The 25,573-nt window shown below is 42.8% G+C and overlaps 1 protein-coding gene across 1 annotated transcript; it reads left to right on the plus strand.

Annotated features, from left to right (window-relative positions):
* The first annotated feature begins 14,309 nt into the window (after positions 1-14,309).
* On the plus strand, positions 14,310-20,644 carry PDCD5 (programmed cell death 5). The gene is made up of 6 exons (XM_055237123.2): positions 14,310-14,571; positions 15,440-15,477; positions 18,194-18,255; positions 19,034-19,125; positions 20,079-20,150; positions 20,473-20,644. The coding sequence occupies exons 1-6, from the start codon at positions 14,506-14,508 to the stop codon at positions 20,518-20,520; spliced, it is 378 nt and encodes a 125-aa protein (XP_055093098.1). The 5' UTR covers positions 14,310-14,505; the 3' UTR covers positions 20,521-20,644.
* Positions 20,645-25,573: the final 4,929 nt, after the last annotated feature.

Here is a 25,573-nt window from a genome sequence, read left to right on the forward strand (position 1 = left end):
TACAGATGCAAGCCACTGCCCAGCTTATTTATTTATTATTTTGACAGAGTCTCACTCTGTCTCTCAGGCTGGAGACCAGAGGCATGATCATAGCCACTGCAGCCTCGACCCCCTGGGCTCAAGGGATCCTCCTGCCTCAGCCTCCTTGAATAGCCGGGACTACAGGCACATACCACCATGACTGGCTAATTTTTTTATATTTTTTTGTGCAGACAAGGGTTTCTCTATGTTGCCCAGGCTGGTCTTGAACTCTTGGCCTCAAGCAATCCTCCTGCTTCAGCCCCCAAAGTGCTGGGATTACAGGTGTGAGCCACCATGCACAGCCAGTCTGTGGCTTTCTAGCCATGACAAGGAAGTCCTGACGAGGTAATATAGCCATCTCCTCACCCTCCTGTATGGCCATCTCATGGTGAAGAAAGCTGTTATCCCAGCAAGTGGCCACAAAAGCTTGGACGGAGCTCCTTCTCAAGTAAAAGACTATAACTAGTTTTCAACGAGAAGCTTTCTTTTTTTTTTTTTTTTTTTGAGAAAGAGTCTTGCTCTGTCGCCCAGGCTGGAGTGCAGTGGTGCGATCTTGGCTCACTGCAACCTCCCCCTTCGAGGTTCAAGTGATCCTCCTGCCTCTGCCTCCCAAGTAGCTGCGACTATAGGCACCCACTACCACACTCTGTTATTTTTGTATTTTTTAGTAGAGATGGGGTTTCACCATGTTGGCCAGGCTGGTCTCGAACTCCTGATCTCAGGTGATCTGCCCGCCTCGGCCTCCCAAAGAGCTGAGATTATAAGCGTGAGCCACTGCACTCGGCCAGATTTATTTTTTAATGGACCAAACTCTGCTTCTGCTCCTTGCATTTCGGTGAGTTCCACGGCACCGTTTCCATGATATCACAACTGATCCATGCAGGATCATGGCTAATAAACGGCTCTAAAACAACCTGTGAAGACATAACCTTTAAGTGTGCCAGGTACCAATCTGCAATTCCACATGCCGCACACACAGCTCTGAAGCCCACGCTCCCCGCAAGCCCGCCGTGGCTTTCTCAGAGAGGATCGGGCATATGGAACCATAATGGTGCATAAATTTACAGCAACAGAGATGGACGAGGGAGATTAAAGCTTCATCTGTAAGGACATACTGCATGGCAAAAAAAAAAAAAAGAAAAAGAAAAAAGAAAAGAAAACAACAGTTATTGTAGTTTCTGCTTTGTAGTATAATGAGAAACTCAATCGCTTTTGATAGAGTGTGGGCTCCCTCTGCTGCTTGCAGGAGACACCAGGACTCCGGGCATTTGGGGTTCCTTGGAGATCAACGCAGAGGAGGTGGCCTGAAGTGGGAAGAGAAAGATGGGGCTGAGCGTTGCAGATGGACCGACTTGTTCTGCAGGCTCTGACCCTGTGGGCTTCTCAGAGTAATTGTGCTGCTGCCGCACCAAGAAGCAAGAAATGGAAGTAACAGAAAAAAGCAAAGAAACTGTAAGATGCACTGGCCAGATCACCTGTGTGCACAGTGGAATGCATCACGGAAGCAATGCAACCTGCCCAGAGCAGCTTCTCTTCCCCTCCCTCCCTCCTTCCCTCCCTCCCTTCCTGTTTAAATCTTTGCAGAGATGGGGTCTCATTATGTTGCCCAGTCTGGTCTGGAACTCCTGGCTTAAAGCAATCCTCCCGCCTCAGCCTCCCGAGTAGCTGGGACTACAAGTGCAAGCCACTGCTCTTTCTTCCTTCTTTCCCTTCCTCCCTCCCTCCCTTCCTTCCTTCCTTACTTCCTTCCTTCTCCTTTCGTCCCTCCCTCCCTTCCTTCCTTTTCCCTCCATCCCTGCCTCCCTCCTTCCCTTCCTTCCTACCTACCAACCTTCCTTCCTTCCTTCCTTCCTCCTTCCTCATTTCCTCCTTCCTTCCCTCCCTCCCTCATTCATTTCCCAGTCACAGGGTAGGACTGCACTTCCCCAGCCGCTTTGATGTTAGGCATAGTCACATGATTCACTTTGGCCAACACAATATAAAGAGAAATGATGGGTATCATCTCTGGCTGGAAACTTAAAGAGACAGGTTGGGCGCAGTGGCTCATGCCTGTAATCCTAGCACTTTGGGAGGCCTAGGCGGGCGGATGACTTGAGGTCAGGAGTTCAAGACCAGCCTGGCCAACGTGGTGAAACCCCATCATCTCTACTAAAAATACAAAAATTAGCCAGGTGCAGTGGCACGTGCCTATAATCCCAGCTACTCAGGAGGCTGAGGCAGGAGAATCACTTGAACCCAGGAGGCAGAGGATGCAGTAAGCCGAGATCACACCACTGCACTCCAGGCTGGGTGACAGAGCGAGACTCCGTCTCCAAAAAAAAAAAAAAAAAATTTAAGGGGACAGTGTGCAGGTCACTAGGTTATCTCTTCCATGGTACTTGGTAGCACTGAGATGACAGCTGCTCTGTCAGCCTAGGTCTCAGAGTGAGAAAATGAGGTAGGAGGCAGAACAGACTCCAGAGTCGGGGCTTGGACACCGGACCAGATTGAAGACTAGCTGAAACAGGGATGTGCTGGAAGTTTCTTTCCATAAGACACGTCCACCAGTGTGTCATGTCAGTTTACCATTTCCATGGCAACACCCAAAAGTTACTGCCCCTTTCCATGGCAATGGCCCAACAACATGGAAGTTAACACCCTTTTTCTAGAAATTTCTGCATAATCTGCCCCTTGATTTACATATAATTAAAAGTGGGTCTAAATGTGGCTGCAGGACTGCTTCTGAGCTGCTCCTCCCGGCACACTGCCTGTGGGGTGGTCGTGCTCTGCAAGGAACGGCCCTCTGCTGCTGCTGCTGCTGCTGCGCACGACCGCTTCAAGAAATGTTGCTATCCAACACCACCAGCTTGTCCTGGAATTCTCTCCTGGGCAAAGCCAAGAAACCCTCCCGGACTTAGCCCCAATTCTGGGGCCTGTCCTGCTAAGGAAGGAGGGAGGGTGAAAGAAAGAAATAAATGTGTAATTAGTTTGCTAGGGATGCCATATAAAACTACCACAAACTGAGTGGCTTAGAACAAAAGAAAATTGCTGGCCATGGAGAAAGAAGTACTGCAGTACCTGATGATAATAATTTTCCTTTCTGAAAAATCAGGCTGGGCATGCTGGCTTGTGCCTGTAATCCCAGCAGGGATTTGGGAGGCCGAAGTGAGAGGAATGTTTGAGGCCAGGAGTTTGAGAGCAGCCTGGGCAACACAGCAAGACCCCATCTCTGCAAAATGTTTAAAGAGCTGGACATGATGGTGCGCACCTGTAGTCCCAACTCCTAGGGAGGCTGAGGCAGGAGGATCACTTGAACCCAGGAGTTTAGAGTTCAGCTTGGGCAACAGAGTGAGACCCCGTCTCTTTTTTTTAAAAAAAAAATATTGTCTCACAGTTCTGGAGGCTAGAAGTGTGGTATCAAGGTGTCAGTGGGGCCATACTCCCTCTGAAACCTGCAGGAAAAGGCTCCTTCCCCATCTCTTCCTAGCTACTTGTGGTTTGCTGGTAATCTCTGGCACTCCTTGGCTTATAGATACATCATTCCAATCATGGTCATCTTCCCCTGTGCATGTCTGTCTCTCTGTCCAAATTTTCTAATTTCCCTCCCTCCCGCCACCTCCCACCTTTTTTTTTTTTTTTTGGTTTGAGACAGAGTCTCACTCTGTTGCTGTTGCCCAGGCTGGAGTGCAGTGGCACAATCTCGGCTCACTGCAACCTCTGCCTCCTGACTTCAAGCAAATCTCCTGCCTCAGCCTCCCGAGTAGCTGGGATTACAGGTGTGTGCCACCACACCTGGCTAATTTTTGTATTTTTAGTAGAGACGGGGTTTCACCATGTTGGCCAGGCTGGTCTCAAACTCCTGACCTCAGGTGATCCACCCTCCTTGGCCTCCGAAAGTGCTGGGATTACAGGCGTGAGCCACCATGCTTGGACCAAATATCCCCTTTTTGTAAGGACACCAGTCATATTGGATTAGGGACCGCCCCCAATGACCTCATTCTAACTTGATTACTTTTGTAAAGACCCTATTTCCAAGGTCACATTCTAAGATATTGGGGGTTAGGACTTCAACGTATCCTTTTGCAGGGACATAATTCTACCTATAACAGCAAGTTCACATAGCTCAGCCTTTCAGCTGGCTTCTTACCAGTCAATAAACCTACCCATATACTTGGAGTTCCTAATCAAATCTTTCTTGCTTTCTCCTTAAAAACGAACAGGTTAGGCCAGGCGTGGTGGCTCACACCTGTAATCCCAGGACTTTGGGAGGCCAAGATGGGTGGATCACCTGAGGCCAGGAGTTCAAGACCAGCCTGGCCAATCCGGTGAAACCCATCTCTACTAAAGATAAAAAATTAGCTGACTGTGGTGGTGCCCACCTGTTGTCCCAGCTACTCGGGAGCCTGAGGCAGGAGAATTGCTTGAACCGGGAAGGCAGAGGCTGCAGTGAGCCAAGACTGCACCACTGCACTCCAGCTTGGGCAACAGAGCGAGACTCCATTCGCCACCCGCCACCCAGAAAAAATGAACAGGCTAATCAAGGACCACCAGCTATCTAATGAGAGCCTATGGCATGTGGGAGAGACTGTAATAACCATGTTTTCTTTTTTTTTTTTTAATTTTAGATACAGGGGTCCATGTGCAGGTTTGTTACACGGGTATATTGCATGATGCTGAGGTTTGGGGTTCTATTAATCCTGTTACCTATATAATGAACATAGTACCCAATAGAGAGTTTTTCAGCTCTTCCCTTCCTCCCTGCCTCCCACTTTCAGAGTCCCCAGTGTCTGTTGTTGTGTCTGTTGTTTCCATCTTTATGTCCATGTGCACCCGAGATTTAGCTCCCACGTATAAGTGAGAACATGCAATTTTTGGTTTTCTGTTCTGTGTTAATTTGCCTAGGATAAAGGCCTCCAGCTGCATCCATGTTGCTGCAAAGAACATAATTTCTTTCTTTTTCATGGCTGCATAGTATTCCATGGTATCTATGTACCATGCATTTTCTAGTTTCTGTTTTTGATGCTCTGACATCTTGGGGCCTTGCTGACCCTGGAGGGATGGTCCCTCCCAGGGCTAGTCAAATCCTAAAGATAGTAAATGACTCTCCTGTGAGCACAGCTTTCAGATGCACACCAGCCAATCCAGAGGTCATTCCCCAACCACCTCTGTTCCAGGGCCGTCACAGGGCTGTTACACTCAGGGCAACTATTTCTCTGCCTTAGTCACTCCAGGGCCCAGTACCAGACAATTAGAGGCAGAGCCCACAAAAATTACTCAAACTAGCCAATCCTGAGCCCGCATATCTGCCTCACCTGTTCCTTCTCACAGAACTCACAAAAAAGGCTCTCGTCCACTTTTACCCTCTTCCCTCTGCCTCGTGACTGCCCCTGGCCCCTGTGTGGTGTGCCCTGCCTCCTGTTTCTGGCGGTCTGTGAATCTAAGCTTTTTCCTTCATGACAGTCATTTCTGTGCCTGTATGTCTTCCCATATCTAATTTAAACAAATCCCGGGTACCCTTACAACAGAGGCCGAGAAAAATAATCAGGAATAAAAACAACCTCAAAAGAAAGAGGAGTAACTCAGGAAATGAAAGAGGATGTTTAAATGTTTTCCAGGTATTATTACAACAATATTTAAGAAGTTATTACATTCAAAAATCAAGAATAAGGTAGTACTCAAACAGCACGATAATGTTGCATAAACAGAGTAAAGAGAATAAGTAAATAAATTTTTAAATGGTGCAATAAGGGAACAAGAAAGTGTTCTTATAAAATAAAAATATAATGGCTTAAATAAATTCAAGAGAAAGGTCAGATGATAAAACAGAAGAAGGCTTCCATAAAGTAGGACAAAAAGACAGAGATGGAAGACATGAAAGAAAAGGGATATGAAAGATTTATCCAGGAGGTCCAGTTTACAGGTGTCCCAGATAGAGAAAGATAGAAATCAAAGAGGAAAAAAGTATCAAATGGACAACAAAACAAAATTGCCCAAAAAGATAGAAGTTTCCAGATCAAAAGAATCTACCAAGCAAACAGGGCAAGGGCTTTTAAAGACCCAAACCTTTGCAAAATTTCAGAATCGTGGGAGGAAAAGGAAAGATTCTAAAACCTTTCTTTCTCTTCTTTTTCTTTCTCTTTCTTTCCTTCCCTCCTTCCTTCTTCCTTTCCCATTTCGTTCCCCTTCCCCTTTCCTCCCTCTCTCTCTCTTTCTCTCTCTCTCTCTCTTTCTTTTGGGGCTCACTCTGTTACCCAGGAAAATTCTTAGGCTCAAGCAATTCCCTTCACACCTCAGCTTCCCAAGTGGCTGGGACTACAGGTGTGTACCACCGTGCCCTAATTTTTAAGTTGTTGTAGAGAGAGGGTTCTCACTAGGCTCATCATGTTGCCCAGGCTGGTCTCTAACTCCCAGCCTCAAGTGATCCTCCCACCTCAGCCTCCCAAAGTCCTGGGATTACAGTTGTGAGTCACCACACTTGACCAAAAGTTTTCAGAAAGGAAAAAAAAAAAAAAAAACACCACTCACGAAGGAATAGGAATCAGATTTGTGTATCACGAACACCAAATGCTAGAAGACAGATGAGATGTACCTTTATACTCCAAAGGGAGTGGACACTAAACACAACTGGATCACGAACTGACAAGAAAACAAACAGTGGTGGTGAAGGTTATTTGAATAACTGGAGAGACAAATGTGGGCTATATCAAGTAGATGATACTATTTTATCTATATTAATTTATTGGGTACAATAATTATATTATATATTATCTTTGTTCTTAGGATATACACTTAGGAGTGAACTGACGTGATATCTGAAACTTTCAAATGGTTCAAAAAACTGTGTGTGTGTGTGTGTGCATATGCACACAAGTATGTATGTGTGTGTAGACAGATATAGTCAATGTGGCAAACTTAATGATTAGTGAATGTATGGGAAAGATATATACACGTTCTTTGTACTATTCCTCCGATTTTTATAGATTTGATGGTTTTCACAATGAAAAGTAAGGAATTTTACAAATTACCAATATATAACAAAGTTAGAAGGGCAAATTAAAAATAACATTTTGTATTATATTTTAATTTAAAGTAATTCTGAAGGAAAATATTTTATCCAAAAGTCTATAACCATGAATTAGTCAAGTGTTACAGTCAATTAAATATTTAGACATATGAGAATATAGAAAATTTGTCTATCACAGACTTTTTAAAGACAATTACTTGAAAATGTGTTTCAACAAACTTAAGGGTTAAACCAAGAAAGAACATAAGGAATCCAAGAAATAGAGGATAAAACTCAAGATGGCAATGAAGGAAAATCCAGGATAAGAGGTATGCAACAGGCCTAGTGAGAAACCTGCCTAGAATAAAGAGAGAGAATGAAAATCTTTATAAGAGAGTTTTCTGATAATAACAGTAGGGACTGCCAGAATACATAATATGATAGAGAGTTTAAAAAAGGACTGTTCAAATTTTTTTTATAAAGAAAAACAAAAGCAAGCAGAAACTCTAGGAAACACAAGAAGTTGTACAAGAAAAGAGATAACCTTGGTGTTGAACAATATTGAAAAGTCACCGCTGATGAATAATGACTATGAAACACGTCATTACAAAAAAAATCAACTAAACATGAAAGGAAGTAATGGAGGAAATTAAAAACAAAAAAGCTTTCAGATATACAGAAAGAAAATAGAAAAATGGGAAAAGTCAGTGCTAAATCAAAAACAAGATCCAACTACATGCCATCTGCAAGAGACTCATATTAGCTGTAAGGACATAAATAGGTTAATAGTGAAAGGATGAAAAAAAGATACTCCATATGCAACAGTAACTGAAAGAGAGTAAGGGTGGCTGTACTAATACCAATTAATATGGATTTGAAGTCAAAAACTGTTACAAGACACAAAGAAGGACATTATATAAAAAGGGTCAATTTGCCAAGAGGATATAACACTCATAAACATATTATGCACCAAACATCAGTGTTTCTATATATGTGAAGAAAACATCAACAGAATTGAAGGGAGAAATAGACAAGTCTATGATACAGTAGGAGATTTTAATGCCCCACCTTCAATAATGGATAGAATAAACAGAGAGAGATAATAGGAAGGGAGGGCTTAAACAACAGATGATAGAACAATTGAACCTAACAGACATACACAGAATACTCCATTCAACAACAGAAGAATGAGCATTTTTGACAAGTGTACATGGAACATTCTTCAGAATATACTATTTGTTAATTCAGAAAAAATCTTAATAAATTTAAAATATTGAAATCATACAAAGTATCTTTTCTGATCACAATGGAATGAAGTTAGAAATCCATAGCAGAAGGAAAACTTGAAAGTTTACCAATACACATGAATTAAGCAACATGCTCTTCAACAACCAATGGATGAAAGAAGAAATCACAAGGAAAATTAGAAATTATCTTCAGATACTTAAAAATGAAATATAACACACCAAATTTATGGGCTGCAGCAAATGCAGAACTAAGAGGAAAATTTATAGCTATAAATGCTTACATTAAAAGAGAAGAAAGATCTCAAATCAAAACCTAACTTTACACCTTAAGAAACTAGAAAAGAAGGAACAAACTAAACCCAAAGTAACAGAAGGAGGGAAATAATAAAGACTACAGCAAATATAAATAAAACTTAGAATAGAAAGACAATAAAGAAAATAAAAAAACTCAAAAATTTGTTTTTCAAAAAGATCATCAGAATTCACAAACCTTCAGCTAGATTGATTATAAAAAGAGAGAAGACTCAAATAAATGAAATCGGAAATGAAAGGGGACAATTTTACAGAAATAAGAAGGATTATAAGAGTACTACAAACAATTATATACAATAAATTGGAGAACTTAATGAAATGGACAAATTCCTAGAAACACACAAGCTATCAAGACTGAATCATAAAGAAATAGAAAATCTGAATAAGCCTGTAACTGGTAAGGAGATTAAACCAGTAATTTTAAAAAACCTCCCAACAAAGAAAGGTACAGGACCAGATGGTTTCACTGATGAATTCTACCAAATGGCTAGGTGCAGTGGCTCACACCTGTAATCCTAGCACTTTGGGAGGCCAAGGCAGGTGGATCACCTGAGGTCAGGAGTTGAAGAATAGCCTGGCAAACATGGTGAAATCCTGTCTCTACTAAAAGTACAAAAAAAAATTTAGCCAGGTGTGGTGGTGGGCGCCTGTAATCCCAGATACTCAGGAGGCTGAGGCAGGAGAATCGCTTGAACCCAGGAGGCAGAGGTTGCAGTGAGCTGAGATCACGCCACTGCACTCCAGCCTGGGCAACAAGAGTGAAACTCCATCTCAAATAAATAAATAAATAAATAAAATTCTACCAAACATTGAAAAAAGAATTAACATCAATTCTTCTCAAACTTTTCCAAAAAATGGAAGAGGAAGGATGTGTATCCTAAGTCATTCTATGAGGCCAAAATTACCCTGATACCAGAGCCAGACAAAAACACTACAAGAAACCACAGACTGATGCACCTTACCAGCATAGATGCAAAAATCCTCAACAAAATACTAGCAAACTGCATTCAACAGCACACTAAAAGGATTATAGACCATGACCAAGTGAGATATATTCCTAGAATGCAAGAAATGTTCAACATATGAAAATCAATGTCGCTGGGCGTGGTGACTCACACCTGTAGTCCCAGCACTTTGGAAGGCCAAAGCAGACGGATCACTTGAGGTCAGGAGTTTGAGACCAGCCTGGCCTACATGGTGAAACCTCATCTCTACTAAAAGTACAAAAACTTAGCCAAGTGTGGTGGCACATGCCTGTAATCCCAGCTACTTGGGAGGCTGAGGCAGGAGAATTGCTTGAACCTGGGAGGTGGAGGTTGGAGGTTGCAGTGAGCCAAGATCTCACCACTGCACTCCAGCCTGGGAGATAAAGCGAGACTCTGTCTCCAAAAAAAAAAAAAAAAAAAAAAAAGAAAGAAAAAAGAAAATCAATCAATCAATCAATCAATGTAATATAACACATTAACAGAATGAAGGGGGAAACTACATAATTATCTCAACTAATACGGAAAAAGCATGTGATAAAATTCAACATGACTTCATCATAAAAACACTAAAAAAATTACAAACAGAAGGAAACTACTTCAACATAATAAAAGCCATATATGAAGAAACCACAGGGAATATCATACTCAATAGTAAAAGACTGAAAGATTTTCCTCTAAGATCAGGAACAAGACAAGGATGCCTGCTTTCACCACTTCTATTCAACATAGTGATGAAAATCCTCGCCAGAGCAATTAGGGAAGAAGAAATAAAAAGCATCCAGATTGGAAAGGAAGAAGTAAAATGATCTCTGTTCAGAGAGATATGACTTTATATGTAAACTCTAAAGATTCCACCAAAAAACTGTTAGCACAAGTAAACAAAATTTAGCAAAGTAGTAGGATATAAAGCCAACACACAAAAATTGCATTTCTATACACTAACATGCACAATCTAAAAAAAAACTTCATTTATAATAGCATCAAAAAGAATAAAATACTTAGGACTTAACCAAGGAGGTGAAAGATTTGTACAATGAAAATTCCAAATCGTTGCTAAAAGAAATTAAAGAAGACATTAAAAAATGGAACAACATGCCCTGTTCATGGATTAGAAAACTTAATATTGTTAAGATGCCAATCCCGCTCAAAGCATTTTAGTTTCACTTCCATCCCTACCAAAATCTAGATGACATTTTTTGCAGAAATTGAAAATCCCATCCTGCAAATTATACAGAATCTCAAGGGACCCTGAATAGCCAAAACCACCTTGAAAGAGAAGAAGAAGGCCAGGTGTGGTGGCTTATGCCTGTAATCCCAGCACTTTGGGAGGCTGAGGCAAGCAGATAACCTGAGGTCAGGAGTTTGAGACCAGCCTGGCCAACATGATGAAACCCAGACTCTACTAAAAATACAAAAATTAGCCAGGCATGGTGTTGCATGCCTGTAGTCTCAGCTACTAAAGAGGCTGAGGCAGGAGTATTGCTTGAACCCAGGAGGCAGAGTTGCAGTGAACCGAGATCATACCACTGCACTCCAGCCTGGGTAACAGAGTGAGACTCTGTCAAAAAAAAAAAGAGGAACAAAGGTGGATGACTCATACCTCCTGATTTCAAAACTTACTACCAAGCTACACTACTCAAAACAGTGTGGCACTGGCATAAAGAAAAACACATAGGGCTAGATATGGTGGCTCACACCTGTAATCCCAGAGCTTTGGGAGGCTGAGGCAGGAGAATTGCTAGAGCCCAGGAGTTCAAGTTTACAGTGAACCGTGATCTCACTACTGTGTTCCAGCCTAGGCAAGAGACTCTGTCTCTTAAAAAAGAGAAAAGAGAGAAAGAAAGACACATAGACAAAAGAATAGTATACAGAGCCAGAAATAAACTCTCCAATGTGTGGTCGAATTATTTTTGACAAGGGTACCATGACCATTCAGTGGGGAAAGGACAGTCTTTTCAACAAATGCTGCTGGGAAAACTGGATAGCCACATGCAAAACATGAAGTGGGACCCTTACCTAATGCCATATTAACTCAAAATGGACCACAGACCTGAACATAATGAGCTAAAACTATAGAACTTCTAGAAGGAAGCAGGAGAATAGCTTCGTAACATTAGATTTGGCAGTTATTTCTTGGGTTGACACCAAAAGCAAAGGCAACAAAAGAAAAAATAGGTAAATTGGGCTTTATTGAAAATTAAAATATTTTGTGCATTGAAGGACACAATCAACAGAATGTAAATCCCATGGAATGAGAGAAAATAGTTGCAAATCATATACCTTGTTAAGGGATTATCTAAAATATGTAAAGAACTACTACAACTCAACAACAAAAAAGAAAGGCAAATTTTAAAATGGGCAAAGGGCTAGAGTAGACATTTTTCTTTTCTTTTCTTTTCTTTTCTTTTCTTTTCTTTTCTTTTCTTTTCTTTTCTTTCTTGAGACAGTCTCGCTCTGTCACCAGGCCGGAGTCCAGTGGTGCAATCTTGGCTCACTACAACTTCCAGCTCCCGGGTTCAAGTGATTCTCCTGCCTCAGCCTGAGTAGCTGGGACTACAGGTGTGTGCCACCACACCCAGCTAATTTTTGTGCTTTTAGTAGAGACGGGGTTTCGCCACGTTGGCCAGGATAGTCTCAATCTCTTGACCTCGTGATCTGCCCTCCTCAGCCTCCCAAAGTGCTGGGATTACAGGAGTAAGCCATCGCACCCAGCCTAGAGTAGACATTTTTCTAAAGAAGATATACAAATGGCCAACAAGCACATGAAAAGATGCTCAACATCACTAATCATTAGAGAAATGCATATCAAAACCACAATACCTCACCTCATACCCATTGGGATGGTTACTATCAAAAACAAGCAAAAAACAAACAAAAAACAGAACACAACAAATATTGGTGAGGAGATGGTGAAATTGGAACCTTCATTCACTGTTGGTGGGAATGTAAAATAGTGCAGTTGCTGTGGAAAATGGTATGGCCATTCCTCAGCATAGAATTATCACATGATCCAACAATTTCTCTTCTGGGTATGTATCCAAAAGTGAAAGCACGGACCTGAATAGATATTTGTACACCCATGTTCATAGGTGCATTATTAATAATAGCCAAAAGGTGGATGCAACCTAAGTGTCCATTGTCAGATGAATGGATAAACAAAATATGCTAGGTATATCCATACAATGGAATATATTCAGCCTAAAGAGGGAAAGAAATTCTGCCACATGCTACAACATGAATGAACCTTTAAGACATATGCTAGGTGAAGTAAGCCAGTCACAAAAGGACAAATATTGTATGATTCCACATATACAAGATACCTAGAATAGGCAAATTCATAGAAACTAGAATGGGAATGGGTGGAGACTGATTATTATTCTCAGACCCCTCCCACCTCCACCCATTCCTATTAAAGGCCCCTTGCACCAACCTCAATCTTTACTGGGTAGAGTTCCAGTTCAGGATGATAAAAAAAAGTTGTAGAGATTGATTCACGCCTGTAACCCCAGCACTTTGGGAGACCGAGGCAGGTGGATCACTTTAGGTCAGAAGTTTGAGACCAGCTTGACCAACATGGTGAAACCCCATCTCTACTAAAAAATACAAAATTAGCCAGGCACAGTGGTGCACGCCTGTGGTCCCAGCTACTTGGGAGACTGAGGCAGGAGAATCGCTTGAACCCGGGAGGTGGAGGTTGCAGTGAGCTGAGATTGAGTGAAACTGCACAATAATGTATTTCATACCACTGGAAAGTACACCTGAAAATGGTGAAAATGGTAAATTTTGTATTGTGTATATTTTGCCACAATTAAAACACACAGGCCAGGTGTGGTGGCTCATGCCTGTAATGTTAGCACTTTGGGAGGCTGAGGCAAAAGGATTGCTTGAGCTCAGGAGATAGAGGCCAGCCTAGGCAACATAGCGAGACCCCATCTGTATTTTTTTAATGTAGAAAAAAAATAACACACACACAAACAAACAAACAGAATCTGTATGAGTCACACGTTTAGGCAGCTGAATATCCTCTCTGCCAAAGTCAAAGGCAGAAGGGATTTGTTCCACCAAAGAGTTTACACCAGCCACAGCTGCCCACTGCAGTGTCCTCCCAGGAAAAGCCCTTTTGTGCGTGGAGGAGGCAGATGGCGAGGGTCTGTGCACATTTTTTATTTTTATTTTTTATTTTAGAGACAGGGTCTGGCTCTGTCTCCCAGGCTGGAGTGCAGTGGCACGATCACGGCTCACTGCAGCCTCGAACTTCCGGGCTCCAGCGATCCTCCTGACACAGCCTCCTGAGTAGCTGGAACTACAGGTGCACATCACCGCGCCCAACTAGTTTTTTAAAATTTTAGTAGAGATAGGCTCTTGCCATATTGCCCAGGCTGGTCTCTAACTCCTGACCTCAAATGACCCTGCCGCCTCCCGAAGCGCGGGGACCACAGGCGGCGAGCCACCGGCCGGCATCTGTGTGCACCGAGGAGCCGGGCAGCCACTGCCACGATACAGCTTTAGGACATTTCCATCACCCCACTCAGCCTTCCTGCGCCCCTGGTTCCTCATCTATAAATAGAGATAATATGCGCTTAGCCCTCTAGGCCACCAGCACATTGTACCCATAATTATTATACTTGTTGATGCCACACTTTTAGGTTTTAACCTTTCCAAAGCGCAACCCCGCCCCAGTGCAGCCCAAGTCCCCGCACGCAGAGGCGCCGATCACGGGTGGGAGGTGGATCCCAGAGGCCCCGCCCCAGGCCCCGCCCCGCCGTGCGCTCAAGCTCGACCGCCTGAAATCGGGGAATCGGGCCTCTCCTGGCGCCCTGGTAGCGGTGCGGGGCGTGGCTCCGGGCTGGATTGGTGACGCCTGGGCCCCCGCGGGCGCCTGCGCAGTGGGCAAGGCCGCGCTCGCGTCGAGGGGCTGTGAGAGTGACCGCGGCTGCTCCACCGCTGAGGCCGCGCCATGGCGGACGAGGAGCTTGAGGCGCTGAGGAGACAGAGGCTAGCCGAGCTGCAGGCCAAACACGGGGTGAGCGCACCAGCCCCCGCCAGGCCTGGCCCCCGCGGAGCGCCGCCCTCGCCCGGAGTGGAGGGCGCGCCCCGGGGCGGAGGCTCTGGGCGCCTCCCCGGGGTCCTGGTCCCCGGCGCTGCCCTGGCGGCCTCGTGGCTGGCTCCGAGGTGGCCTCGTCGCTTTCCCAGTCGCGAGGGGCCCAGGAGGCTGGCGGCGGGGGCCGCCACGTGCGGGACCTGCCCGGGCGTTGGGGTGTGGGGTCCCCTTGGCCTGGAGCTGGTCCTGGCGGGCCTGGATCCAAGCACAGTCTCAGCTTTTGGAGCCGGCAGCCGGACCGAATTCAGGTTTTCCAGAATTCAGTTGTTATGACTCAAGTGTAGCCGACAGGTATTGAGGGTTCGCTGTGTTCCGGGTGCTGAGAGCGCGGCAGGGTCGGAGGAACGCTCGCCTCGCCGGGATGACAGGGAGGGGCGGCCCGGGAAGCTTGGATGGATCAGACGCCCGGAGAGGCGTTTCTGATAAGGGACAAGGGACCGGGACCTTAGGGACGGAGGGCGCAGTCTTTGAGTTATTGTTGTCTCTAATACCGAGGCCCGTTTTATTTTCCATAAATTATTCCTATATGTAAAACACGGTTTCGTAATACAGGAATTCCCCTCCCCAGGGTGCTCTGTATTCCAAAGCGTTCTGTGAGGTTGAGACGCTCATCAAAACGTTGTAAGTGGGAACTAGTTCATTGATTTCTGTGAGGCCCAGTTTCTTATTTGGGGAGTTGTTTCTGCCACTGCAAGAGACTGTTATGTATAGGAAACAACAGAACCGTTCCTTTTTGTCTCCTCCCCCCCCCCCGTGAAATTTCTCTATTAAATTTAATTTTTTTTTCCAGGATCCTGGCGATGCGGCCCAACAGGAAGCAAAGCACAGGTATGGGCTGGAAACGTGAACTTTTTGAAGGGTGGTTTCACCAAATGGATTTCTTTTGCTGTAGTTATTTTAAGCAGGTGTGTGTTTTGCTGGAATGGTGATTCGGCCAAAATCATCTGCAGGGTATCTTCATTATTGTTAAATAAACACGTGTGCAGCTCCACATCAGACCTTGTATTGCAATTACTGGTTGATGTTTCTCTGCTAAAATGTGAGTACCTTAAAAATGAGCCTAATAATAGGCAGCTGTGGCAGTTTCCTCGGATGTGGGGGTGACATGAGTCCGGTGCCTCACTTAGTAAGTGCTCAGTAAGTGTTAACTGTTAAGCTATTCTGACTGTTTTATCCCAGCACAGCGCAGAGCACCTGAGACAGATGCAGGTAATTGATTCGGTGGCAGGTTTATTGAATGAGTATGTGATTACCCTATCATGCTATCATTTTTTTAAAATTGTGGTTAAATAAAATTTCACCACAATCATTTTTAAGTGTGCTCTTCAGTAGTGTTCACACTCTAGAATGTTTTCATCTTGCAAAACTGAAACCCTTTAGCTACTGGACAATTCTGTATTTCCCCTTCCTCACCTTACTCCTCCTCTCCAGCAAATATTTATAGAGCACCTGCTCTGGGTCAGGCACTGTGCTGGGTCTACAGAAATAGGAAGGCAGGGAGGGTTTGGGAGAAGACAGATGGTAAGAAGCATCTGGAGTAGTGATAGGAAGTAAAACGATGCGAATTTCATTGATTCTGCTGTGTACATCTTATTGTCACACATCTGAAATCAGGATGCCTTTTATAACAGATTGCTCTTGCCCCAGATTCTTCCAGAGGGGATTTACTTTTGACTCTGCCATCACTTGAGTACATTTCTGAGACCACTGAAAGTTAAATTCTCTGCTTGAGGTTTTCCCCTGCCTCCTGCCTAGTAGTGTGAATTCACACAGCAACCCTGTAAGACTGAACTTTTTTCTTCTTTACGTCAGGGCCAGGTGTATGCAAGCTTTTGTACTGCCCCTTACTGCATGGCAGATTTATTTCTTCTTTACTTTGTACTGAGAATGTTGCTCTTTGATACCCCAGTGGTGGGATCAGAACTCACTGCAGCCTCAAACTCCTGCTGGGCTCAAGTGATCCTCCCACCTCAGCCTCCTGAGGAGCTGAGACTACAGGCGTGCACCACCATGCCTGGCTAATTTTTTTAAACTTTTTTTTTTTTTTTTTTTTTTTTTTTTATAGCCTCGCTATATCACCCAGGCTGGTCTCAAACTCCTGGCTTCGAGTGATCCTCCCACCTTGGCCTCCCAAGATACCCCAGTTTTGAATGGAAATCTCTATGAGACCTCTCATTTTTAGGGTTTTTCATTTTTAGAGATACGTAAAACTATGGTGTATCTTAAAATTGATGGCATCTTAGGGTTGTGTGATATGATAGTTTGTGGCAGGCCAGGTGTGGCTGAAGCCTGTAGACCCAGCTACTCAGGAGACCGAGGTGGAAGAATCACTTGAGCACAGGAGCTTGAGCTGATCATACCTGCAGTGAGCTGTGATTGCACCACTGTACTCCAGCATGAACAACAGAGTGAGACCCCATCTTTTTTTTTTTTTTTTTTTGAGATGGAGTCTCGCTCTGTCACCCAGGCTGGAGTGCAGTGGCACATTCTTGGCTCACTGTAACCTCTGCCTCCGAGCTTCAAGCGATTCTCCTGCCTCTGCCTCCCAAGTAGCTGGGATTACAGGCACCCGCCACCATGCCCGACTAATTTTTGTATTTTTAGTAGAGATGGGGTTTCCCCATGTTGGCCAGGCTGGTCTCAAACTCCTGACCTCAAGTGATCACCCACCTCGGCCTCCCAAAGTGCTGAGATTACAGGCGTGAGCCACTGTGCCCGGCCTAGACCCCATCTCTTAAAGTTTGTGGCAGGGCTGCAGTACTCAAACTATAAAGAAGTGGCCTGTGGAAATGAGCTTTAAGCCACATTCCATGAACCCAAGGGTCTCTGAGCTGGGAGTGGATAGTGGGCACAGCCAGTCCCAGCTCTCCCTCTCAGTTGAGCCAAAGCATCTGTGCTCATTTGTTTTTAGATTTCTTAAAGGATTTCATTTGAAAGAAAAAAGAAACTTATAAGTCCCTGAGACCACTGTCCTGTGAACATGAACTACTTTCTATTTGGGTAGGTAGGAACAAGTGAGGATAGTTGCAAAGTTAATAATTTCATTCCCTTTCCCCACCCGGAAAAATAGAACTGAGAGTCTTAAAACATGGAATCTGACTGTAGCTTGGCCACAGTTACCTATGTCTCTTCAGCATAGCCTCCTGGATCTCAGCTTTATCTCTAAGAAAATGATATAGATTAGTCACGTGGTCCTTCTAATTGCCTGAAATCCCACTATAAATTTCTAGCACCTGTCACGCAATAGGTACTTAAGAAATGTTGGTGATGGTGTTTGAACTGAGGCTCCGCTCTGGTGAAACTGTAAAGCTCACCTTCCAGCCTGGTAGGTTCTCACCCGTGTAATATAAAGCTGGTTCTTTGAGGGCAAAAGGGGATTCTACTTGAATGTAGCTGCAGCCTTGTGTACAGCAACTACCATAACGCAGTGTGTATACCGCAGGCCCCATGTGGAGACACATACTGGATGGGTTCTTTTTCGTATGTTACATGGGAATGCCGACAGCTCTGTTTTAATTGTGTTTGACCTATGCTTTTGTTGTAGGGAAGCAGAAATGAGAAACAGTATCTTAGCCCAAGTTCTGGATCAGTCGGCCCGGGCCAGGTGTAAGCATCTTTGATTTCATTTCCATAAAGTTAGCTTGAGTTAGTTGAATGGGGTGATTAGATAGCAGTATTGCTATCACTAGATGAAATATTTGCTTAGGCTGAAAACACTTGAGATGTGTTAGAAGTATGAAGTTTATAAACCTAGAGAACTGTACTTTAATCTCTAGTAAAAGTGCCAGGTCACTTCTCTTACCAAGATGTTCTCCAGGTGCGTATTAGGTAAGATTTATAGGAAACAACTCAAAGGGCCAATCGCAAAATGTTGCTGGTAGTTGGCATGGGTGATGGGGACTTAGGGGCTTTTGTATGTGTTGTCAGTTTTAGTGTATGTTCAGAGTTGTTAATCATAAAAACCAAAACCTGTAGAAAGAAAAAATGAGCCAATCAGAATGAACTGGTATTTTCTGTATTTTAACTGGAAGCCCAGTTTGAGTGTAGAAAAGGCAGCCACAGGTGGATCACCACCATTATGTGTAATAAACCGCTTTCCAGAGGGCAGTCATATATTTTAAGAAACAGGAAGCATGGTGCTTAGAATCTGAGAACCAAACTTTAATCTTGGCTGGGCCACTACCACCACGTGCCCATGTGGAGATTGGCATGGCTGAACTTCAGTTTTCTCATTTTTAAGAGGAGTAACAATACTGTCTTGCCCTACACTGGTTGAGAGACAAGCTTGTGAAGTGCTTTGGAAAGGTCAATGCGTAGTTTTAAGGTATAACGTAAGTGCATTTGATTTTAATGGCTTTTTTGCATATGTATTTTTTCTTTTTAGTAAGTAACTTAGCACTTGTAAAGCCTGAAAAAACTAAAGCAGTAGAGAATTACCTTATACAGATGGCAAGATACGGACAACTAAGTGAGAAGGTAAGCTTAGACGGCCTTGAGGAACTTTACTGTTACCTGCTTTATCAAAACATGGCTTCAAAAGGTCAGCTGCATCTTCACTAGATTACAGAATTCTTGCTGACTCTTAGAAGAAATTATTGGAGAGAATAGTCATACCTACTGTAAAAGAGAATAAATTGCCTTTCCTGAATTCCTCTGCTTCGCTCCTTTCCTGGCGTTGCTCTGGAACCTTGTTGGTGTCTGTGACCCAATGACTGTTAGGGTCAGCTAGCTTCAATTACCCCTGCACTGGAAACAAGGTTTGTCAGTAACACCAATTAAAATACTACCAGTGTAAGTAGAAGGTGTGTTTTGCAGATGAGAAGGTGCTAAGATGCCTTGCTTATGTTCTCTGTGTTGCTGCAATGCCATGAGGGGTATGTTCTGGCAAACCTGACCTTTGAGATCAAGACAAACCCCACCTGCCCTGAGAAGCCCTCTACCGCCACCACAGCCTACCCGAATTGGTCATGTCCCCTAAACCCCTCACACTGAGAACTGCTTGTGTGGGAGAGAGCTGGTTGGGTTGATCTTTTCCGAGTGTGACTTAACCTCCTTCAAGGGGATGTTTAAGCTTCTCGGGCAGAAGTGGTGTGTCTGTATTCCTGAAACCAAACAGTGGTATATGTGATTGTCACACTCAGCTAGTGATGATAAAGGTGTTCTTAAATATGTTAGCTTTCAGTTTTCCTGAGGACGCAATTTTATGGATACTTCCCCCTCCTTCTCAAATGAAGAATAGCAGAGCAAATTTTATTTGGAGCTTAAACCAATAGTTATAACCAATAGTTTCAACCTCCTGCCTCACCACTCGTTCCCTCCTGAGCTCTTTTCCCACACCTCAAAAAGAGTACAAAGTGATTCCATCTGCAGAGGTAAATTCTTTGTTTAAAAAAGTACTGTTTTTCTTTTATCTTTTCTGGTTCACCTAGGTATCAGAACAAGGTTTAATAGAAATCCTTAAAAAAGTAAGCCAACAAACAGAAAAGACGACAACAGTGAAAGTAAGTGTCCCCAGATGCTCGTGGCAAATGAAAAGATGGATACTTTAAAGATTAATGTTGAATATACATCTACCACACATATTTTTCAGCCCAGAGACACTTTCCTTTTGTCAAACACGTGAAAGTTTGGGGAGAAAGTCTGAATCTATTGGGGGAGGGTTCTAATTTTTATAGGCTCTTGACTCCATTCCCACCCTTTTAGTTCATGGTAAGTTGCTTTAAAGACACAACTACTGTTCTACTAAAATTGGTAGAAATCTTTTCTCGGAAAATTTGAGTTACGCTTTATTAGAAATGTTCTGACACTCAATTTTCCTCCCAGTTCAACAGAAGAAAAGTAATGGACTCTGATGAAGATGACGATTATTGAACTACAAGTGCTCACAGACTAGAACTTAAAGGAACAATTCTAGGACAGAAGTTAAGATCTGATTATTTACTTTGTTTATTGTCTATATGCCTTTAAAAAAATAAACTTGTTATGCAAAATAAAACATTTGGATAAGTTGTTTTAGTATCATAGCCAAGTGGCCAGATCTGTTTTGAATTTTTCCCCTTCCTACCAAAAACTTTTTTTTTTTAAATTAATATTTTTATTCAACAGTTTTTTTGTTTGTTTTTTATTATACTTTAGGTTTTAGGGTACATGTGCACAATGTGCAGGTTTGTTACATATGTATCCATGTGCCATGTTGGTTTGCTGCACCCATTAACTCGTCATTTAGCATTAGGTATATCTCCTAATGCTGTCCCTCCCCCCTCCCCCCACCCCACAACAGTCCCCAGAGTGTGATGTTCCCCTTCCTGTGTCCATGAGTTCTCATTGTTCAATTCCCACCTATGAGTGAGAACATGCAGTGTTTGGTCTTTTGTCCTTGCGATAGTTTACTGAGAATGATGTTTTCCAGTTTCATCCATGTCCCTACAAAGGACATGAACTCATCATTTTTTATGGCTGCATAGTATTCCATGGTGTATATATGCCACATTTTCTTAATCCAGTCTATCGTTGTTGGACATTTGGGTTGGTTCCAAGTCTTTGCTATTGTGAATAGTGCCACGGTAAACATACGTGTGCACGTGTCTTTATAGCAGCATGATTTATAGTCCTTTGGGTATATACCCAGTAATGGGATGGCCGGGTCAAATGGTATTTCTAGTTCTAGATCCCTGAGGAATCGCCACACTGACTTCCACAATGGTTGAACTAGTTTACAGTCCCACCAACAGTGTAAAAGTGTTCCTATTTCTCCACATCCTCTCCAGCACCTGTTGTTTCCTGACTTTTTAATGATGGCCATTCTAACTGGTGTGAGATGGTATCTCATTGTGGTTTTGATTTGCATTTCTCTGATGGCCAGTGATGATGAGCATTTTTTCATGTGTTTTTTTGGCTGCATAAATGTCTTCTTTTGAGAAGTGTCTGTTTATGTCCTTTGCCCACTTTTTGATGGGGTTGTTTGTTTTTTTCTTGTAAATCTGTTTGAGTTCATTGTAGATTCTGGATATTAGCCCTTTGTCAGATGAGTAGGTTGCAAAAATTTTCTCCCATTCTGTAGGTTGCCTGTTCACTCTGATGGTAGTTTCTTTTGCTGTGCAGAAGCTGGTTTAATTAGATCCCATTTGTCAATTTTGGCTTTTGTTGCCATTGCTTTTGGTGTTTTAGACATGAAGTCCTTGCCCACGCCTGTGTCCTGAATGGTATTGCCTAGGTTTTCTTCTAGGGTTTTTATGGTTTTAGGTCTAACATGTAAGTCTTTAATCCATCTTGAATTAATTTTTGTATAAGGTGTAAGGAAGGGATCCAGTTTCAGCTTTCTACATATGGCTAGCCAGTTTTCCCAGCACCATTTATTAAATAGGGAATCCTTTCCCCATTTCTTGTTTTCGTCAGGTTTGTCAAAGATCAGATAGTTGTAGATATGTGGCATTATTTCTGAGGGCTCTGTTCTGTTCCATTGATCTATGTCTCTGTTGTGGTACCAGTACCATGCTGTTTTGGTTACTGTAGCCTTGTAGTATAGTTTGAAGTCAGATAGCGTGATGCCTCCAGCTTTGTTCTTTTGGCTTAGGATTGACTTGGCAATGCGAGCTCTTTTTTGGTTCCATATGAACTTTAAAGTAGTTTTTTCCAATTCTGTGAGGAAAGTCATTGGTAGCTTGATGGGGATGGCATTGAATCTATAAATTACCTTGGGCAGTATGGCCATTTTCACGATATTGATTCTTCCAACCCATGAGCATGGAATGTTCTTCCATTTGTTTGTATCCTCTTTTATTTCATTGAGCAGTGGTTTGTAGTTCTCCTTGAAGAGGTCCTTCACATCCCTTGTAAGTTGGATTCCTAGGTATTTTATTCTCTTTGAAGCAATTGTGAATGGGAGTTCACTCATGATTTGGCTGTTTGTCTGTTATTGGTGTATAAGAATGCTTGTGATTTTTGTACACTGATTTTGTATCCTGAGACTTTGCTGAAGTTGCTTATCAGCTTAAGGAGATTTTGGGCTGAGACGATGGGGCAGGGACAATTTGACTTCCTCTTTTCCTAACTGAATACCCTTTATTTCCTTCTCCTGCCTGATTGCCCTGGCCAGAACTTCCAGCACTATGTTGAATAGGAGTGGTGAGAGAGGGAGGGCATCCCTGTCTTGTGCCAGTTTTCAAAGGGAATGCTTCCAGTTTTTGCCCATTCAGTATGATATTGGCTGTGGGTTTGTCATAGATAGCTCTTATTATTTTGAGATATGTCCCATCAATACCTAACTTATTGAGAGTTTTTAGCATGAAGGGTTGTTGAATTTTGTCAAAGGCCTTTTCTGCATCTATTGAGATAATCATGTGGTTTTTGTCCTTGGTTCTCTTTATATGCTGGATTACATTTATTGATTTGTATATGTTGAACCAGCCTTGCATCCCAGGGATGAAGCCCACTTGATCATGGTGTATAAACTTTTTGATGTGCTGCTGGATTCGGTTTGCCAGTATTTTATTGAGGATTTTTGCATCAATGTTCATCAAGGATATTGGTCTGAAATTCTCTTTTTTGGTTATGTCTCTGCCAGGCTTTGTTATCAGGACGATGCTGGCCTCATAAAATGTGTTAGGGAGGATTCCCTCTTTTTCTATTGATTGGAATAGTTTCAGAAGGAATGGTACCAGTTCCTCCTTGTACCTCTGGTAGAATTCGGCTGTGAATCCATCAGGTCCTGGACTCTTTTTGGTTGGTAAGCTATTGATTATTGCCACCATTTCAGAGCCTGTTATTGGTCTATTCAGAGATTCAACTTTTTCCTGGTTTAGTCTTGGGAGGGTATATTTGTCGAGGAATTTATCCATTTCTTCTAGATTTTCTAGTTTATTTGCGTAGAGGTGTTTGTAGTATTCTCTGATGGTAGTTTGTATTTCTGTGGGATCGGTGGTGATATCCCCTTTTTCATTTTTTATTGCATCTATTTGATTCTTCTCTCTTTTCTTCATTGGTCTTGCTAGTGGTCTATCAATTTTGTTGATCTTTTCAAAAAACCAGCTCCTGGATTCATTAATTTTTTGAAGGGTTTTTTGTGTCTCTATTTCCTTCAGTTCTGCTCTGATTTTAGTTATTTCTAGCCTTCTGCTAGCTTTTGAATGCATTTGCTCTTGCTTTTCTAGTTCTTTTAATTGTGATGTTAGGGTGTCAATTTTGGATCTTTCCTGCTTTCTCTTGTGGGCATTTAGTGCTATAAATTTCCCCCTACACACTGCTTTGAATGTGTCCCAGAGATTCTGGTATGTTGTGTCTTTGTTCTCGTTGGTTTCAAAGAACATCTTTATTTCTGCCTTCATTTCATTATGTACCCAGTAGTCATTCAGGAGCAGGTTGTTCAGTTTCCATGTAGTTGAGCGGTTTTGACTGAGTTTCTTAATCCTGAGTTCTAGTTTGACTGCACTGTGGTCTGAGAGTTTGTTATAATTTCTGTTCTTTTACATTTGCCGAGAAGAGCTTTACTTCCAACTATGTGGTCAATTTTGGAATAGGTGTGGTGTGGTGCTGAAAAAAAATGTATATTCTGTTGATTTGGGGTGGAGAGTTCTGTAGATGTCCATTAGGTCCACTTTGTGCAGAGCTGAGTTCAATTCCTGGATATCCTTGTTAACTTTGTCTCGTTGATCTGTCTAATGTTGACAGTGGGGTGTTAAAATCTCCCATTATTATTATGTGGGAGTTTAAGTCCCTTTGTAGGTCACTCAGGACTTGCTTTATGAATCTGGGTGCTCCTGTGTTGGGTGCATATATATTTAGGATAGTTAGCTCTTCTTGTTGAATTGATCCCTTTACCATTATGTAATGGCCTTGTCTCTTTTGATCTTTGTTGGTTTAAAGTCTATTTTATCAGAGACTAGGATTGCAACCCCTGCCTTTGTTTTCCATTTGCTTGATAGATCTTCCTCCATCCCTTTATTTTGAGTCTATGTGTGTGTCTGCACATGAGATGGGTTTCCTGAATACAGCACACTGATGGGTCTTGACTCCTTATTCAATTTGCCAGTCTGTGTCTTTTAATTGGAGCATTTAGCCCATTTACATTTAAAGTTAATATTGTTATGTGTGAATTTGATCCTATCATTATGATGTTAGTTGGTTATTTTGCTCATTAGTTGATGCAGTTTCTTCCTAGCCTCAATGGTCTTTACAATTTGGCATGTTTTTGCAGTGGCTGGTACCGGTTGTTCCTTTCCATGTTTAGTGCTTCCTTCAGGAGCTCTTTTAGGGCAGGCCTGGTGGTGACAGAATCACTCAGCATTTGCTTGTCTGTAAAGTATTTTATTTCTCCTTCACTTATGAAGCTTAGTTTGGCTGGATATGAAATTCTGGGTTGAAAATTCTTTAAGAATGTTGAATATCGGCCCCCACTCTCTTCTGGCTTGTAGAGTTTCTGCCGAGAGAGCAGCTGTTAGTCTGATGGGCTTCCCTTTGTGGGTAACCTGACCTTTCTCTCTGGCCGCCCTTGACATTTTTTCCTTCATTTCAACTTTGGTGAATCTGACAATTATGTGTCTTGGAGTTGCTCTTCTCGAGGCATATCTCTGTGGCGTTCTCTGTATTTCCTGAATCTGAATGTTGGCCTGCCTTACTAGATTGGGGAAGTTCTCCTGGATAATATCTTGCAGAGTGTTTTCCAACTTGGTCCCATTCTCCCCGTCATTTTCAGGTACACCAATCAGACATAGGTTTGGTCTTTTCACATAGTCCCAAATTTCTTGGAGGCTTTGTTCATTTCTTTTTATTCTTTTTTCTCTAAACTTCCCTTCTCGCTTCATTTCATTCATTTCATCTTCCATCACTGATACCCTTTCTTCCAGTTGATCGCATCAGCTACCGAGGCTTCTGCAATCTTCGTGTAGTTCTCGAAACTTGGCTTTCAGCTCCGTCAGCTCCTTTAAGC

The sequence above is a fragment of the Symphalangus syndactylus genome, chromosome 13 (genome assembly GCF_028878055.3).
Source record: "Symphalangus syndactylus isolate Jambi chromosome 13, NHGRI_mSymSyn1-v2.1_pri, whole genome shotgun sequence".
Lineage (NCBI taxonomy): Eukaryota > Metazoa > Chordata > Mammalia > Primates > Hylobatidae > Symphalangus > Symphalangus syndactylus.